Raw genomic sequence first — 17,994 nt, 5'->3', positions numbered from 1 at the left:
AATTACCACAGATATGATAATATGTATATTCAAATGGAAGGAAATTCTCGTGCTGCACCTGTTAGTTGCATTAATCGTGGCATTTATTGTAGCTCTGTTGCAACTTCTTTGTTTGTCTCGCACCATGCAGAGTATGCTGTCCATTCTAGAGAAAACTCGGTACTGATTTCACACAGAGCTGCCATGCCTGAAAATGTTTTCTTGTGTCACCTCAATCTGTATAAAGCACTTTATACCCACTGAGATTTTGTAGCTCTGATGTTATTGGAGGAATTAGATTGCAGATCACACGGAATTGCTTCCAATGGGCAGCCCTCTCCCGTGTACTTGGTGTTGGGTAGAAGAGACTCTCCATCATTTCTGGATGGAGGGTTCTTGTCATGCCATCCCTTACTACTCTTCCAGGGGGAGACACTATGAGATTCACTGGCATCACACTCTGCCACTGCATTGCTAACGGAGAAGGTAAGACTGGGGCAGACCAAGAACTCATCTAGTTTCTTATTACTGTTTGTGTTGATATTAGATGTCATAGTATCATGAGTGAAGATTTCCCCCTGTTCAGAAATTAGAGAAGCAGGTGGTGTGGGATTGTCCTTCCTCTTCCCAAGGTCAGAAAAAAGCAGATGTCTGCCCCCTTCTGGGTTTTGATGGTATTCCGTGTGCTTCTTTATTGTGGTTGAGTATAGCGCTTCTTGGACTGAAGCACTATTCATTCTCAGCTGCTTTTTTGTGAGATTTTTAACTTTTGTTTGACTTTGTATCACACAGATCAAATCGATAATACTAAGGAATATGGAGGCCCCACTGATACCCCAAAAGAAAATAACCATGATGGATTTCTCTGTTGGTCTAGAGATGTAGCAGTCAATAGCACTGGTACAGGGAGGCTGATGGCAGCTGAAACTTTGGGGAACCAAAAATCCAAAGAGGAAATATTGCCCTGCACTGAACCCAGCCTCAGTGATAGTCCTCAAGAGGAGTTGAATTATATATGCACAAGAGAAGTCTTGTAAGGCTACATTCTCTGCCCCATAGGTTTTTGGTGAGTTAGTGGTGGAACTGATCTCTTTGGAGCAAGAAGGACCTGTTGCAATGCGCAAGGAAACATGATGCAGGACGTGAATTATGAATATGGTGTAAGGCAACAAAACACACATTGTCTGCACAAGCCAAAATCTGAAGTGGGACACTGGGAAGAAAGCATCATAGCAAACGTTGGAACACCCTGGTTGGAGTGTATTGCAAATGAACCGTTCCTGTTCATCCTGATAGAGTGAAAATCCTGCAAAAACAACCACTGCCAGCCGAAGCAAAGTCATTAATGTCAACCAGATTTTTCCTAGAAAAGAAAAAAAAAATTGTCATGTATAGGCAGAGAGAAATTGGAACAAATGATAGACAATTTGCAAAACTAAAACACAATTAAGGTGATTTTTAAAAGAATTATCCACACTTTACATATGTAAGAAGCATATTCATATGTATAAATCTGAATGTACATATAAGTAGTGATGTCAAAATAAGTGCCACATATATCAAGATAGATAGATAGAGGGGGTGCTGAAAATTTCTCAGCCCAACCAAGAAGGGAATGACATGGAGCCAAGAAGGGAATGACATGGAGCCATGAAACTTACAAGTTATTTCATATATTCACTCCTAAGTTCCACATGCATGACACGTCGTGTCTGAAGTTTCTGTAACCCTTCCCAAAAAAATACCCTGATGACTAGTCACTGAAATACTGCTCCGCTGCAGCAATCATCCCCAAATCACTTGAAAATTGTCACCCTTTCAAACACTTTTTAAGGTTTGGAAACAGAAAATAGATGGAACAAGGTTTGGTGAGTAGAGTAGATGGTCTATGCACTGAAACTCCAACTGTGTCAAAACATTCATCATTTTGCCAGCCTTGTGAGCAGGTGCATTGTCATGCAAAAAGAGAACTCCTGTTCGCAACTTCCCTCTACTTTTTTCTTTCAATGCCTCCTTTAATCGGCACATTAACTACAGATGCATTAACTGTTTGGCCCCTTGGAAGACAGTCAGTCATTGCAACACCTTCTTGATCCCAAAAAGCTGTGGTCATGACTTTTCCTGTTGACTTATGGGTCTTGAAGTTCCTTGGCTTTGGAGAACCTGAGTGCTGCCATTGCATGGACTGTTGTTTTCCCTCAGGACCATAGTGGTATAACCATGTTTCATCAACAGTAACTAGTTGGCACCAGCTCTCTGAAAATGCTGAAAAATCAACTTGAAAGTGTCCACTCAATGTTGTTTCTTGTCAGCATTCAAATATTTGGGCACCCACTTGGCTGACAGCTTCTGCATACCTAGCTGCTCATGGATTATACACCCAACACATTAACTGGATATCTATAGTATCTCAGCAATTGTTTTAGCCAGTATTTGCTGATCTGTAAAAATCAGGTCATGGACATGGTCAACAATTTTAGGAGCTGACACTGTTTGAGGCCTCCCAGACCTTGCTGCATCTTTGGTCTTCAAATCTCCACATTGAAAGTTTGCACATCACTTCTTCACTGTGGAGTATGATGGGCATTTGGCACTCAATGTTCGCATCATACATTCATGGATTTCTTTTGGAGGTTTCATCTGCAGGAATAGGAACTTCATGATGGCTCGGAATTCCACACTTGAAAATTCCATAGCATTAAGAATCTGCAAATTGGCACTTTGTAAAATAAAATAACACTTTTTTCTGGTACAGTGGCAAAATAATGCTGAGAATTTAATTGGACAGAGAACCTTTCAGCATGGAAAGATAGATAGATAGATAAACACCACCCACATGACATGGCATGAAGAAATTAAAAAAAAAAAATATGTTCTGGTCATGGTTTGGATAGTCCTTCAAAGTGTGTTTTGTATTTTAGACCAGCAATATACATAATATACCTTGGAAAATGCCCTGTCAGCTTTAAACTTCCTTTGAGTCACAATCAACTCTTGTCAAATATCTTGTTTGTATCTAGGGTTGCAGGAATGCTTGAAGAGGATACTGGTTTCTTCTTTGTCATTCAAAATTACCTTTAATTACAAAAAGTTTGGCTTTTGGAGGACAGTTTCTCAATCAGTTCCTGATGGACTTACAAATTTCCAAATTTTGCCATTTGTGTGTGTAACTGACAAATTTTGCATCATAGGGCTACTTACACAAGCAAACCCCTTAGAGTTGACACACTTTGTATGATAAGGATTTTTGGTTTCTGTTTTTTGGTTTTTTAAACATGTGATAGGTTTTATTTTGTAAATTGGCTGTTCTGTTTCTGCATCTCACTATGGGGCTCATTTTCAAAATACAAAAATGGCCAAACGGGACATAAAGTGGAATTTGGACATTTTGTTTGCTAAAACGTTCAAATTACCATTTTCAAAGCACAATGTTTTGGCTGTTTTCTATGCTGTTTGTCTGCAATTCATCTAATTCTCAAGGGGGCATGTTGGGGGACATGTTTTGGGCATGATTAGGATGGACGTATGGTCTGGATGTTTTTCTGCAGTAACAGAACATTGCAGAAAACATCCAGGGCAAAACTTGGATGTTTGAGGCTAGACCTGTTTCAATAACAAACAAGTTCCAAAAAGGCATAGCCTCCCTTCCCCCCTTATTCCCCCAGTGGTCACAGACCTCCTCCCACTCCCCAAAGATGTAAAACAGTACATACCAGCCTGTATGATAGCTGCAGATATTATAGCCAGTCCTATTAGAGCAGCATGCAGGTCTCTGGAGTAATTTAGTGGCCAGTGCAGTGGACTGCAGAGAAGGGGACCCAGACCCATATTCCACTCTAATTTGTAGTTGAAAGATTGAGTCCTCCAAAAACCCACCAAAAATCTATTATACTGCTATATAGGTGACACTTGTAGGCATAAGGGCTAATGGGATAGTATATAGTTGGGTACAGTAGGTTTGGGGGGGCTCCCAATACAATGTAAAGTGGTTTGGGTGAGATGTGTACCTGGGACTCTTTATGTGAAGTTCATCCTTATGGTGCCCCACTGCTTTGTTGGGATGTTTGTGTGGCCAGTCCACTAAGAATGCTGAGTATGTTGCCATTTTCCCACTGTGTTTACTCATATGGACGGCCATTTTCAATATGACGTCCAAATCTGAGTTTGGACGTTTTGTGGAAGATGCACAAAAATCCAGTACCAAACATGCCCATTTTCAAAACTGCAAAACATCTGTCTTGGTTTTACAAAAATTGTTATTTTTCAGATATGCATCTATTTTTTTGAACAATAAAAAAACAAACAAACATGTCCAAATGAAAAATGCACAGCACAAGCCTTTGGGATCTAGGAGAGGACAGCATGTTTAGTAGACTGGCCACACAGACATCCCAGCAAAGCAGTGGGGCACCTCAGGGGCTACTGCAGTGAATTTCATGTAAAAGGTCCTTATGGTTAGGGCTACCATATGGCTCCAGAAAAAAGAGGACGGATTGAGACATCCAAGTTTTACTTCCATTGCTTTCAAAGGAAGTAAAATTGGATGTTTCAATCTGTCCTCCTTTTTCTGGAGCCTTATGGTAATCCTACTTATGGTATATAGTGAGCCTTCCAATACCCACCCAAAATCTACTGGACACCTCACATGTGGAATATGGGTCAATTTTGGAAGGCTCACATATTCCACTATAAGTGTAGTAGTTAGAGTGGGATATGGGCTTGGGTCCTCATCTCTATGATTGACTACACCATCGAAAATCATTGACAGTTTGTAGCAGAAATATGTCTTGATGCTGTAATATTGGCCCTGAAGCAGCAGACAAAAATAAATCCCGCGAAACGCTGGCTGTGTTGGCATTTTTCAGAACAAACATTGACCAAGATAAGTAACTAGTTGTCAATCTTTTTCAAGTCAATGGAGAAGTGCATTTCTGGTAACTTGTGAAAAGTGTTGAGTGATACTTTAAGATATAGATTAAGTAAAAAAATTTGAAAAACTAAAAAAGAAAAAACAGTTAAGAAAAAAATAATAAATAAAGAATTCAGTTTTTTGGGGCCGATGACTGGAGCATGGAGCATTGAAAACTACGCTGACTATCTCAGTCTATGATAAGACTGTGCGTAGGCTCCAATTCTGAGGCCTTTTTCCATGAGCAGAAAAGAGATGGCACAGTAATGTAGGAATGGTATATGCACTTTCCTGATTGAGTGGAGTATAGCATATTGTGTTATATTGACTACACCATCCAACAGGCTACTCCAGGAACCTAATAGGACTGCATATAACATCTGTAGCTGTCATACAGGCAGGTATGTACTGTTTCATTCACATCTTTGGGGGATGGGAGGTTCTCAATGACCACTGGGGAGTATGAGGGGGGATGTCATATTTATATTCCTCCAGTGGTCATCTGGTCAGTTTGAGCAATGTTTTGGCACATATTCATTACTGAAACAGGTCTAGCCCCCAAATATCCAAATTGTGCCTTGGACGTATTTTTAAATGTATGATTATGGCAGAAAAGTGTCCAAGCCATAAGCCCACACTCGTCCCACCCACACCATGCCAAAATACGGAAGAACAGCATATAAATCTGCATAGAAAATATGTTTTGAAAAAACCAAATTGGGAGGGTTTGGGGAGAAAAACATCCATTTGCCCCTTTATGCTAATTTTTAGACATTTTAATATTTTGAAAATGAGCCCCATAATTCATAGGCCATCGAAGTTGTATGAAATAAGTTTACCATATTTAGGGGCCCTTTTACTAAGCTGTACTAAAAGATAGCCTGTATGTGGGTCTTTACTAAGCAATGAGGCCAATTTTAGCTTGGCACCAAAATGGCCTCATTTTCCATTATTCCCATTAATGGCCGTGCGTTTACTTACACCTATTTCCTAGGTGGTAAGAGCTTATGTACTAATCCTATGCTAATCTCTAAGCATGCGACAATTTTACTACACTAAGGGCTTATTTTACGAAGCCGCAATAGCGGCTGCACTCTGGTAACGGCCCCGAAGCCCATAGAGATTTAAAGAGCTTCGGGGCCGTTGCCACGCGGCTTCGTAAAACAGGGGGGTAACTGATTAGCACAGAACACACCTATTCTCCCACATCATCCCCAGGCACAACCCCAATGCCAAAAACAATAAATTATAATTTTTCTTAGCATATGGATAATGCATGCTGATCCCAAAACTGCCACAAGACGTCCGAGCATGCCCTGCAATGGTGCTTCTTACTCTGCAGTTAGTGCTTAGCAAAAGAGTACTTTAATCTTTGGGCCCGATTCTAAAAATGGTGTGCCTAACTTAAGTGGTTTTAATTGGTTTAATCGGCACATTAATTGGCTGCGCTGATTAGAAACCAATTAAAATGCCAATTAAAACTAATTAAAAACCAGTTCAAATGCCTATGGGCACCTCCAAAAAGTGCACCATTATCACACCTTTGGAAGCGCCTTGCAATGCCTAATGCAACTGTAAGTGTGGTTAATGCCGAAAGTGGCAATAGTTGTCATAAAATGCCTTGATGGAGATGATTCTCATGAAATATAGGCCTTGAAAACCCTGGTCCATATTTCTGGCGTCTTCCTTTTGTGTAGCTGAAATTCTGTAAATGGTGCCTTTGCATGATTTTTGCGGTGGCTACTGATAATGGTTCTGTTTATAGAATCCATTATCAGTGCATGTGGGGAAAGGGAATGGGGACTTTTAAACTGCCCTTTTGTGGCTTACCATATACTGTAGCCATACCTTATACTGTAGATAGTACAGACCGGTGTCAGGTCAAAAGTGCGCCGGGACAAAGGCGCGCGCAGACAATTGAGCACAGCGCGGAGGCGCGCGCCGCAGAAAATTACTGTTTTTAGGGCTCCGACGGGGGGGGGGCGTGGGGGGGAACCCTCCCACTTTACTTAATAGATATCGCGCTGCGTTGTGGGGGCGTTGTGGGGGGTTTGGGGGGTTGTAACTCCCCACATTTTACTGAAAATTTCACTTTTTCCCTGTTTTTAGGGAAAAAGTTAAGTTTACAGTAAAATGTGGAGGGTTACAACCCCTCAAACCCCCCACAACGCCGGTGCGATCTCTATTAAGTAAACTGGGGGGGCTCCCCAACAAACCCCCTTCGGTGCGCGCCTCCGTCTTACGCTCAGTTGTCGGCGCGCGCCTTTGTCTTTCGCGGGGTTGTCTATGAACCATACAGACCAAATTCTCCCTGCTGTTTTCTTTCCAGTGGTACTTTATCCATTTGAGATTTAAAAAAAAAAAAAATTAGAGTTAAATGTTAAGAAAAAGTTTGAGGGTTTTTGCTCTGATGTCAATATTTCCGAGTCCAAAGTTCTGACTTCCATATAACAAATTTATAACTTAATTGTAATGATTTATTACTGGTGTAAATCTTGGGTTGTTTATCATAAGAGTATGGCTGGGAGTTATTTTTATTGCTCTGATTTATTATGGATGTGTGTGAACCACTTTAAGTTTGCCAAATAAAAGCAGTATTGCGGAAATAAATAAATTCCATTCTTCCTTCCTTCCTCTCCAATCAGTAGGATAGAAACATAGAAAGATGACGGCAGAAAAGGGCCAAGGCCCAAAAGTCTGCCCACTCTATAGACCCTCCCCTTAAGATTAGCCAATGTTTTGCCCTGACCCACGTAGGGATCCCACATGGGCGTCCCATTTATTCTTAAAATCTGGCACGCTGCTGGCCTCGATTACCTGTACTGGAAGCTTGTTCCATTGATCAATCACTCGCTCCGTGAAGAAATACTTCCTGGTGTCGCCGTGAAATTTCCCGCCCTTGAGTTTGAGTGGGTGCCCCCTTGTGGTTGAGGGGCCTCTGAGAAGGAAAATGTTATCTTCCACTTCTATACGTCCGGTGACGTATTTAAACGTCTCAATCATGTCTCCCCTCTCCCTGCGTTCCTCGAGAGTGTAGAGCTGCAAATTGTTTAGTCTTGCTTCGTACGAGAAACCTTTAAGCCCTGAGACCATTCTGGTGGCCATCCTTTGGACCGACTCGACCCTCTGCACGTCTTTGCGGTAATGTGGCTTCCAGAATTGCACGCAGTATTCCAGATGAGGTCTCACCATGGTCCTGTACAATGGCATTATGACAGCAGGCTTTCTGCTGACGAAACTTCTACGGATGCAACCCAGCATCTGCCTTGCCCTTGAGGAAGCCTTCTCCACCTGATTGGCATATTTCATGTCTGCACTAATGATTACTCCTAAATCTCGTTCCGCTGAAGTCCTGGTCAAGGTCTCCCCGTTCAAGGTATAAGTTCTGCACGGGTTTCTGCTACCTAGGTGCATGACCTTACACTTCCCAGCATTGAAGCCCAGCTGCCAGGTGAGGACCAGCATTCCAATGTACGCAGGTCCTGCGCCATACTATCTTGTAAATTGCTCTCGCTTACCATATTACATAGTTTGGCGTCGTCGGCGAATAATGTTACTTTACCTCGAAGCCCTTGAGTCAGATCTCCTATGAATATGTTGAAGAGGAGCGGACCCAAGACCGAGCCCTGCGGCACCCCGCTGGTCACCTCCGATGTCTCAGAGAAAGTACCGTTAACCATCACCCTCTGAAGTCTGCCACTCAGCCAATCATTGACCCATGCCGTTAGAGTCTCTACTAACCCCATCGATTTCATCTTGTTTAACAGTCTGCGGTGTGGGACGCTGTCAAAAGCTTTACTGAAGTCTAGGTACACTATGTCCAGTGAATCTCCTTCGTCCAGTCTTTTTGTTACCCAGTCAAAGAAGCTGATGAGGTTTGATTGGCAGGACCTACCCTTGGTGAATCCATGTTGATTGGGGTCCCGTAGATTCCCTTCGTCCAAGACCGTGTCCAATTGGCGTTTGATCAGTGTTTCCATGAGTTTGCATACTATCGATGTCAGACTCACCAGTCGGTAATTTGCAGCCTCTGTCCTGCAACCCTTTTTGTGCAGAGGAACAACGTTAGCTGTTTTCCAGTCCAAGGGGACTGTCCCTGTACTCAGTGAGAGATTGAAGAGCACGGCTAACGGTTCTGCCAGGACATCACCTATCTCCCTGAGCACTCTGGGGTGCAGATTGTCCGGTCCCATGGTTTTGTCCACCTTGAGTTTTGTTAGCTCAAAGTAAACCTCGCTGGGTGTGAATTTAAAATTCCGAAACGGGTCTTTTGTGTTTGACTGTGGCTTCAATTGAGGGCCGGACCCTGGCACCTCGCAGGTGAAGACCGAGCAGAAGTATTCATTCAGTAGTTCGGCCTTTTCGGGATCCGATTCTGCGTAATTCCCGTCCGTTTTTCTCAGGCGTACTATCCCGTTTGTGTTTTTTTTCCTGTCACTGATATACCGGAAGATGGATTTGTCCCCTTTCTTAATGTTGTTTGCTAGAGTTTCTTCCACTCGAAGTTTGGCCTCCCTGACTGCCGTTTTGACCTCTGTGGACTTGATCCTGTGTAGCAGTCGATCTTCGCTTTTCCCCGTGCGTTTGAAGGAAGCAAATGCGTTTTTCTTCTCCTTAACGAGACGTGAGATCTCTGCGGTGAACCACTGGGGTTTGTCTTTTCTTCGCCGTTTATGTGATGATTTTATGTAACGGCCGGTTGCCTCGTGTATGACAGATTTCAGGGATGACCACATATCCTCCACATTCCCTGTCTCAGTTTGGTCCTGGAGCGCCTGATGGACGAAAACTCCCATGCGTGCAAAGTCTGTTCCTCGGAAGTTGAGTACCTTTGTTTTAGTGTTTGATCTATGGAAACCTTTCCTCAGGTGGAACCATACCATGTTATGATCGCTGGAGGCTAGCTTATCTCCCACGAAGACTTCTGAGATGCTTTCCCCATTGGTGAGTACTAGGTCAAGGATCGTTTGGGCCCTAGTGGGCTCCATTACCATTTGATTGAGGCGTGTTCCCCTTATGGAGGCTAATAGCCTCTTGCTGCCGCTGGTTGTTGCTGAAGGTGTGCTCCAGTCTACATCTGGCATATTGAAGTCTCCCATTAGTACAACGTCCCCCCGTAGAGCGATTGCAAGGACCCTTACGTGCACATTGTGCCAGAACTTTTATTCAGCAGGTACACACCAATACTGTCACTTTTTTCCCTCCCATCCAAAAGGATCACCACATCCCGGTTAGAGATCTTATTGAAAATCTCTCAGTGCTTTTTTTTTCCACTCATGTACAAGCAAGTCTTGAAGCCTCTGCCTTCAGGTTGAAAGGCAGCCAGCCACCTGTCAAGTACAGTGGGATTTTTTTTAAGGTGGCACTTACTAGTCTCTGCTAAGTAAGTTACAAATACATATTGTGCCACTAAAAGGTTTTGTCAGTCATTTTTGCACTAGGTGACCTAACAGCCCTTAAAATTTGATTGTTTGGTTGTTTTTTCATCTGTAGCTGCTTCTATAGTTTGAATCTGTAAAGCTTATCATTTACTAGGTAGTTCCAGGTCATTGGAGCAATCTGAACCAGTCCTGGTCTTTACTCTCACTGTATGTAAAACAATTATTGCAGAAAAATGTTCAAATCATCTTTGCCCTAATCACGCCCAAGTATGCCCCAACATACACCCTTGAAATTTAGATGCACTTCAGACAACCAGCATAGAAAACCATCTAAAAATGCGCGTGCGCTATAGAAATAATTAGTAGTAGTAGTGATTTGAAAATGGCAATTTGGATGTTTTATTAAATCAAACTTCTAAAAGCTTCTTTATGCCATTATTATTATTTTTTTTTTTTTTACATTTTCTCTTTTGAAAACGAGCCCCATAACCTTCTATGTTGTCTGATACAGATAAATTCAGTCTAGACAAAATTACCAAGGAAGCAATCAAACAAAGCTATTTTGTCCTTAGCATTACAGAAGTCCCTAGGACAAGATGTGCAGTAATGAATCTCAATATTCAACCTCTGACAATTTGTGTGACAAAACTGCCAGTCTTATGCAACATCAAGCTTATTAGACAAAGCCATTATAACCTTATAAATCTTACATACTGCAAAGTCACTTATCGGTGGGTTTAAGAGCAGATCAAAATAACCTGGAACCCCCAAGACTGAAATATTGAGGTTCCAGATATTCTATCATATCATGAATGTGGAAAATGGCAGGAGCATTCAGTTGACATAAATGCCAACAAATGCTCCAGAATTAACAGCTTTTGTACTGATTTTATAAAACCCACTTATTTCTTACGTCGTCATTTATGCATTAAAGTCTACCGGGTGAGGAACTAAACCAAATGAACTCAAAAGGCCTGATTCTATACATGGAACCTTAATCAGGAGGCGCTTAGGGAAACCGCACTTAGCACATGTCATTCAATTAAGCCCCATTTACAGAATCACGCCTAGCGGTGCTTAAATCGAGTTAGGTACTGCTAGGTATCTGCAACTTAGGTGCCAGTATATTAGGCCAGGGTTTTCTTGGCTTAAAATATCAGGGGGAAATTCTGTATTGGATGCCAGTTTCAGCAGCTGCTCAAGAAGCAGCTGAGAATCACACACCGTCGTCCTATACAGAATCGCGTTTGCCCTAAAGGACAGTCGCCTAACCCTGCCTAAACCCCGTATCACAGGCGCCAGTTAGAGAATTGCTGAGGCAAACCTTGCAATCAGCTGATCATGGCAAGGGTATGTTCCTGGCAAAATCAGCTGAGCAGCAGTGGCGACAGCAAGGAACTTCTCTCCCCCCCCCCCCCCCCCCCACAGTACACTGGGCAGGAGGGTTGCCCACTTCCTCCTGCTGCCACTCCCCAAACTTCCGATACCCCACGAAGAAGAAAAAAAAAAAGCCCCAACATCCCCAAGGAAGCAGGCCCACCACCCCTAACTCTACCCCCATCCCCCACATACCTTTTAGTTGAAAGTCCGACTGGAGGGATGCTCCCACCCTCTGGCCAGCAGACCCGCCACTCCAAAATGGCAGGCCTCCCCTTCCCTGTGCATTCTGGGATGCTCCAGAGAAGGGCCTAAGGCTCCAATTGGCTCAGATGCCTAAGGCCTAGTAGCACTATAATAATAATAAATAGTTGGGTAAATGTAATTACCTTATTTAAACAAAAGTTTTGTCACTTTTACTTATAAGAAAGTATAGGAAACATTTGTTATTTTTACCTTTGCTGAAGTAATAATTTCATCGATTTTTACTACTTTTACTCGGTTTCACTTGATGTTTGCAGTTAAACGTTAAAAGCAGAAGCGAGACATAAATGATGATTCTTCAGTAAACCAAATGAATCCAGGAACAGGATGCAAAGCTTGTCACACAAACAGTGGATCATCTCATCTTGAATTTTGCTGTTCAGTGAATATAGTTCAGTGGAGTTGCCTGTGTTTGTTGAACTGGTTCTGGTCTCTAGTCACACAGAATAGTGTTGGGTCACTTTAAAGCAGAGATGAAGCTGAAGTTTGATGTAGTTCTTGTTGAACAGACATATGTTTCTCTATCACAACAGACTTCTGGTCATCCCATGGAAAATTTTATGATTGTCCATTGGATCAATAGAGACTTTAAAGAGGAAGTCTGCTTGGCTGGCCTTAAGACTGAAGGGTTCCCCCACATTTAACTTTCTTGCATCAGTTCTCAAAGATTAATATGCAAACAGAGCTTACTATCAGTCGAAAAATTGCTAGACAATAGATTTCAACTTTGTGAAATCTTCCTCTGTAACTGGACAGCATGACAGTGATAACAAAGATGAAGATGCAAGTGATGAATTAGACAGCACTGCTTCTAAGGCAGATAATAATGACAATGATGTTGATAAAGTATTCTTTGCTATACAGAAGGCAAGTGTTTCGGACAGAAATTCCTGTGATCAATACCTATAGACCCAGTCAGAAGGCATCAGTAATTTTGCAACCCAGCCTGATTTGAAGGATTTTTTTTTTTTTTTTTTAATCACACTGAACAACCCAATTCCTTCTAGTGCCGTTGTTGAACACCTTTGTAGCTGTGCTGGATTAATGACTCATAAGCACACTCACATGAGTGACAGTCATTTTCAAATTTTAGTTTTACTGAAAGCAAAGTGGATTGAATTGCAGACAGTAAAGTTGTTGGGATAACACCGTTAACAATATATGCATTCATTGTAGTTGCAGTATTTTACATGGTACTCATAAAATATTATATTAGGCAATAACTTTTTTACTTTCCCTTAAGTAAATTTTTTTTTTTATTATTATTATTTATTTATAGAATTTTACAATATTACCAAGCATATACATCTTGTACAGTAAAGTGAGATCAAACAACATACTGAACTAAATTTCCAAAATTAAGATATACCACAATCATAATTCAGTTTGAAAATAAAAATAGATAAATAAAGTAATAATGATCTAGCTGATCACACACTAGTCCTCCATGTATTGGATCCAAGATTTAAAGAGTAGGACAAATATAAATCAAATTAATTAAAAGAAAATCCATGTCTTACTACAGTGCGGGGAGCTAACCTTCCATGGGCGCTGTTATTCCTTTTTCAAGACGTTTCGCTGAGAGAAAACTAATCAGTTGAGACGGTTCTGTAAAAATATACTTCAATGATAAATATCTAACCACACATTTACATGGATATCTCAGAAAGAAAATACCCCCTATTTGAGTCACTCCAGGTTTTAGAAGTAAAAATTCTTTCCTTCTTTTTTGAGTCTCTCTAGAGACATCGGGGAAAATCTGAATATGATGTCCCAGGAAGTCTTTGGACCTATTTTTAAAGAAAAGTTTTAATATCCAATCCTTGTCTGGAGCCAAAGCGACAGACAACAAGAGAGTGGCTGGAACAGCCAATTCTCTATCCGATTGTTCCAGTATTGCGGAAATGTCCAATGATCTCTCCCGGGGTTCCTTAATTTTTCCTTCTTTTTTGGATTGGGGCTTGGCAGGAAGGTAATACACCCTTGTAAGAGGAGGTAAGGAGCTTTCAGGAATTTCCAATATTTCCATAAAATACCTTTTCACAATTTCTCTAGGAGAAGTTGACAAGATCTTTGGAAAATTTATAAATCTCAAATTATTAATTCGACCATTATTCTCCTGAGCTTCCAACTTCCTCCTGAGTATTATATTATCTTTAACCAACAAATCTTGATTTTGTTTCAAAAACATTAGCTCCTTACTTGTATTTTGTGACTCTATTTTTAGTTGAGAAATATCCTGCTTTAAGACATTTATTTCTTCTTTTTGTTCTTTTAATTCTTTGTCCAAACTTTTTATTTGAGAATTCCCCAAATTCACTACCAAGTCCCATAATGCATCAAGTGTAACTTTAGGGGGTTTTGTAGGTGAAAAAAGTTGTAATGTTGTAGTATCTAAATGTTCTGAAATTAGCTTTACCTCAGTGGCGTCTTGTATTCCCCCAGCCTCTGTTGTTCCGGTCGCAAGTCCTTGCAGAGAGAGCATGTCACTCTGCGTTGTTGTGTTCGGCGAGCCCTCCATGCTAGCCTCTGGGAACGAAGAAGAAGCTACCTCCTCGGGTGCATTCTGGTCCCGTGGAGAGCTAGCGGCTTGCGGCGTCGGTTGAAGGGGTGGCGTCCTGACGTCAGGGCTGAGAGTGACATCGAGCCCAGGGGATCTCACCACCGCGCTACTCTCCGGCGGCGTCCCCAGCGAGCTGGCACCCGACTCTTCTTGCTCCCGTTGTAGGCGTCGGAGAAAATCATCAATGGTAACCGCTGGAGTTAAGGGTCGCCGGGAGGCTCCTCCGACGTTCCTTCCCCGTCTTTTCGGCATAGTTAGAGGAAACTTTCGACGGCGTCCTTAAGTAAATTTTTTAATGTGTTCATTGTACTTGTACAGTGTTTATTTTTACTTAACTACTATCACCTAGTACTTTGAACAACACTGGCAATTAACAAAGGCTTTAAGACACTTACCTACAATGGTCACATTATTGCTGAGGGTGATGGTCAAGAACCCCAGAGTGTCCCACTGCTCCATGATCAAGCAAATCCAGAGAATATAGGCCTCAGACAACTATAATTTTCATAGCAAATCTGATGGAAAGGAAATAGGAGAGCATCACGGTTGACACAGATGTAAAAGTAGCTAGTGCGGAGTCTGTGGTGACTGCCTCAGCTAAATGTGCCTCTCCTAGCAAGTTTAGTGCCTTTAGTACTGGAGATGAAGCTTAGAAGTCTAAGCCCCTTAAACCATTTGCTGTGCTCACCTCTGTGGCTTCACTTTCCTGACAACTGCTGCAAGACAAAAGACAACAGAAGCCATCTCAGTCACTGGGCTATTCTTACCCTCTCCCTAGGCATGCCAGCATCTTGACATCACTGGAATGTTTAGGAAGATACACTGATTTAAGAAAGAAAAAAAATCCTCTTAAGAAAAACTTATCAAGCATTTCCTCATACTTGCTCCAGTGCAAAAAGGACTCTCCATTTGGCAATACAGGTATCCCAGCATTTTCAATGTGTGTTTCTCCTCAGTGAAGATCAGCAAAGTGAGTTCAGACAGAGATCCACATTCCTCTTTGTTTCTTCTACTCTTTGGAAATTTCATGCAGCCCAAGTTGTTCTTTTGAGTTAGTCAACCTAGAGATGGTTGTCTGTCTGTTCCTAAGTACTGTATAATATTCTAATTTTATTGTTATCCTGTTTCAGCTAAAAGCAGCATAAACACCCATTCATTGTATCTAGGGAAGAAGTGAAGTTATAAGTTTGCAGAATGCACTTTTTTTCCCAGATCTATTTTAAACAGACCAGCTTTTCTCTTGCAGACTTCTCAAGGGAAACTTCTGGGCTAATAAAAGTGACAGCACCTCATGGGCCTGCCAATCACACATACACCAAATATTCCATTTTTAGTTCCAATGACAACAGATGTAAGCTCCCTCTTCACATCAGTTTCCAAACAAAATAGGCAGCAAGGGCAACCCAGGTCTTTCCTCAGGACATGTACAAGCTCATAATCCTTCTTATATATGGTGCAAGTTGATATAGAATGTAGAATAAATATGACGACTGGCCAAAGGTTCCTCAGTACTCTCTGCAGAAGCTTTTGCTTGCAGTCTTTTCGGAGACTTTTTACTCTGCTAAATGTTACAGGAAATAAAATCTTTTTGTAAGAGTAAGCTTTTAAAACAAATAGAAGGAAATATTTTTTCATTCACAGCATAGTTAAGCTCCGGAACTCATTGCCAGAGGATGTGGTAAGAGCAGTTAGTGCAGCTGGGTTTTAAAAAGTTTGGACAAGTTCCTGGAGGAAACATCCATAGTCTGCTATTGAGAGAGATATGGGGAAAGCTATTGTTTGCTCTAGGATCGGTAGCGTGGAATGTTGCTACTATTTGGAATTCTGCCAGGTACTTACAACCTGGATTGGAAACAGGATTCTGGGTTAGATGGACCAATGGTCTTACCCAGTATGGCTATTCTTATGTTCTTATTCAAACATTGTACAAATAAAAGACAGATGAGAGAGCAGATATTATAGTCAAGTCTTAACGTGTTACTATAGTCGAGTCTTAACGTGTTACTTCCAAGGACAGTGGATTAGTAAGTACAGCTTTAACTGGCAGCTTTAACACTCCCACTCGCGGCTTCTACACCCTTCAATACACTTGAACCTCCACCTTCCCCCCCCCCCCCAAGGTACCCTCCAAACCAAATAACTTCCCTGACCGGTATGTTTTTTCCCTGTAAAAAAAAACCCAACTATTGTACAGTCTTGTATATTCCATGTACTATATTCCTTGTATATTCCTTGTATTATATTCCTTGTATATTCCTTGAATACTCCTTGTATATTTCTTGTATTATATTCCTTGTATATTCCTTGTATTATATTCCTTGTATATTCCTTGTATACTCCTTGTATATTCCTTGTATTATATTCCTTGTATATTCCTTGTATACTCCTTGTATATTCCTTGTATTATATTCCTTGTATATTCCTTGTATACTCCTTGTATATTCCTTATATTTTATTCCTTGTATATTCCTTGTATACTCCTTGTATATTCCTTGTACATGCCTACTGATGGTATTTTATGTCGACTTCATTGACCTGAACTCTCCAAAAAAATTGTTAAATTCCTGTGAACTTCAACGACATGTACATTCCAAAAAATTGTTAATTCCAATGTTATTTTTGTGTGTAATCTCATTAACTGCTGTGAACCGCCTAGAACTCTCTGGGTATGGCGGTATACAAAATAAAGTTATTATTATTATTATTTAACTGCCTGCTCTAGCTAATACAAAATCACTTTGCAAATGAGCCTGGATTAGCCAGGCCTGCCTGCACCAGGATTCCAAAACACTGGATTTGTGTCAAGCGCTTCAGAGAACAAAGTTCTTTAACATCAGCACTTTAATGGTCAACTAGAAAATTTAAGAAGATGGAATGGAGGTGAGGAGTAGCCTAGTGGTGGAGCTACTCCCTCAGCACTCTGAGGCTCTGGGATGAAATCCCAGTTGCTGCTCCCTGTGATTCTGATGCTGCTCTATTGCTCTAGATACAAAATAAGTACCGGTACCTGTATACAGTACATATAAACCACTTTGAATGTGTAGCCACAAAAAGGTGGTTTACAAGTCCCTTTCTACCCTTTCCCATTTTCAAATCTGCAACTGTGGACTTGACAGACAATGATTTGCTAATGAACGTAAGAATAGCCATACTGGGTCAAACCAATGGTCCATCTAGCCCAGTATCCTGTTTCCACAGTGATTTATCCAGGTTGCGAGTACCTGGCAAAACCCCAAATAATCGTTCCAGTTTCACTGTAATGAAGCGCCACAAGAGATGGCAATGTTTGTTGACTGCATACTTAAGAGGAGAGGAACAGGAATAAAATTGGAGACATTATGGTGTGATCTGCATGAGTAGAGTGAGAATTGGTTAGGAGGACCAGGATTGGGATTGATATTCCCATCAGAGAGCAAAAGAAAGGAGCAAGAAAAGATGGAGAAAGGTAGGAGAGGCATAATGACAGTGCCACAGATGAGATACACTCAGACAGACTGGGGATGGTTGAATGAGAGGAAGAA

General features: G+C 41.4%; 1 protein-coding gene across 1 annotated transcript; it reads right to left on the bottom strand.

Moving 5' to 3' along the window:
• Positions 1-230: 230 nt before the first annotated feature.
• On the bottom strand, positions 231-14,932 carry GJD4 (gap junction protein delta 4). The gene is made up of 2 exons (XM_033932892.1): positions 14,869-14,932; positions 231-1,342 (listed from the first exon to the last, which is right to left on the bottom strand). The coding sequence occupies exons 1-2, from the start codon at positions 14,930-14,932 to the stop codon at positions 231-233; spliced, it is 1,176 nt and encodes a 391-aa protein (XP_033788783.1).
• Positions 14,933-17,994: the final 3,062 nt, after the last annotated feature.

Source organism: Geotrypetes seraphini, chromosome 2 (assembly GCF_902459505.1).
Source record: "Geotrypetes seraphini chromosome 2, aGeoSer1.1, whole genome shotgun sequence".
NCBI lineage: Eukaryota > Metazoa > Chordata > Amphibia > Gymnophiona > Dermophiidae > Geotrypetes > Geotrypetes seraphini.
This window is presented reverse-complemented; position numbering and strand designations above follow the sequence as displayed.

What these genes read in the sequence shown, in the direction of transcription:
- GJD4 (XM_033932892.1), bottom strand. Translation starts at nt 14,932, where the DNA reads ATGGAGCAGTGGGACACTCTGGGGTTCTTGACCATCACCCTCAGCAAT. An exon ending in CAATAATGTGACCATTGTAG is followed by an intron (nt 1,343 to 14,868) that starts GTAAGTGTCTTA and finishes TTTCTTTTCTAG; the next exon opens with GAAAAATCTGGTTGACATTA.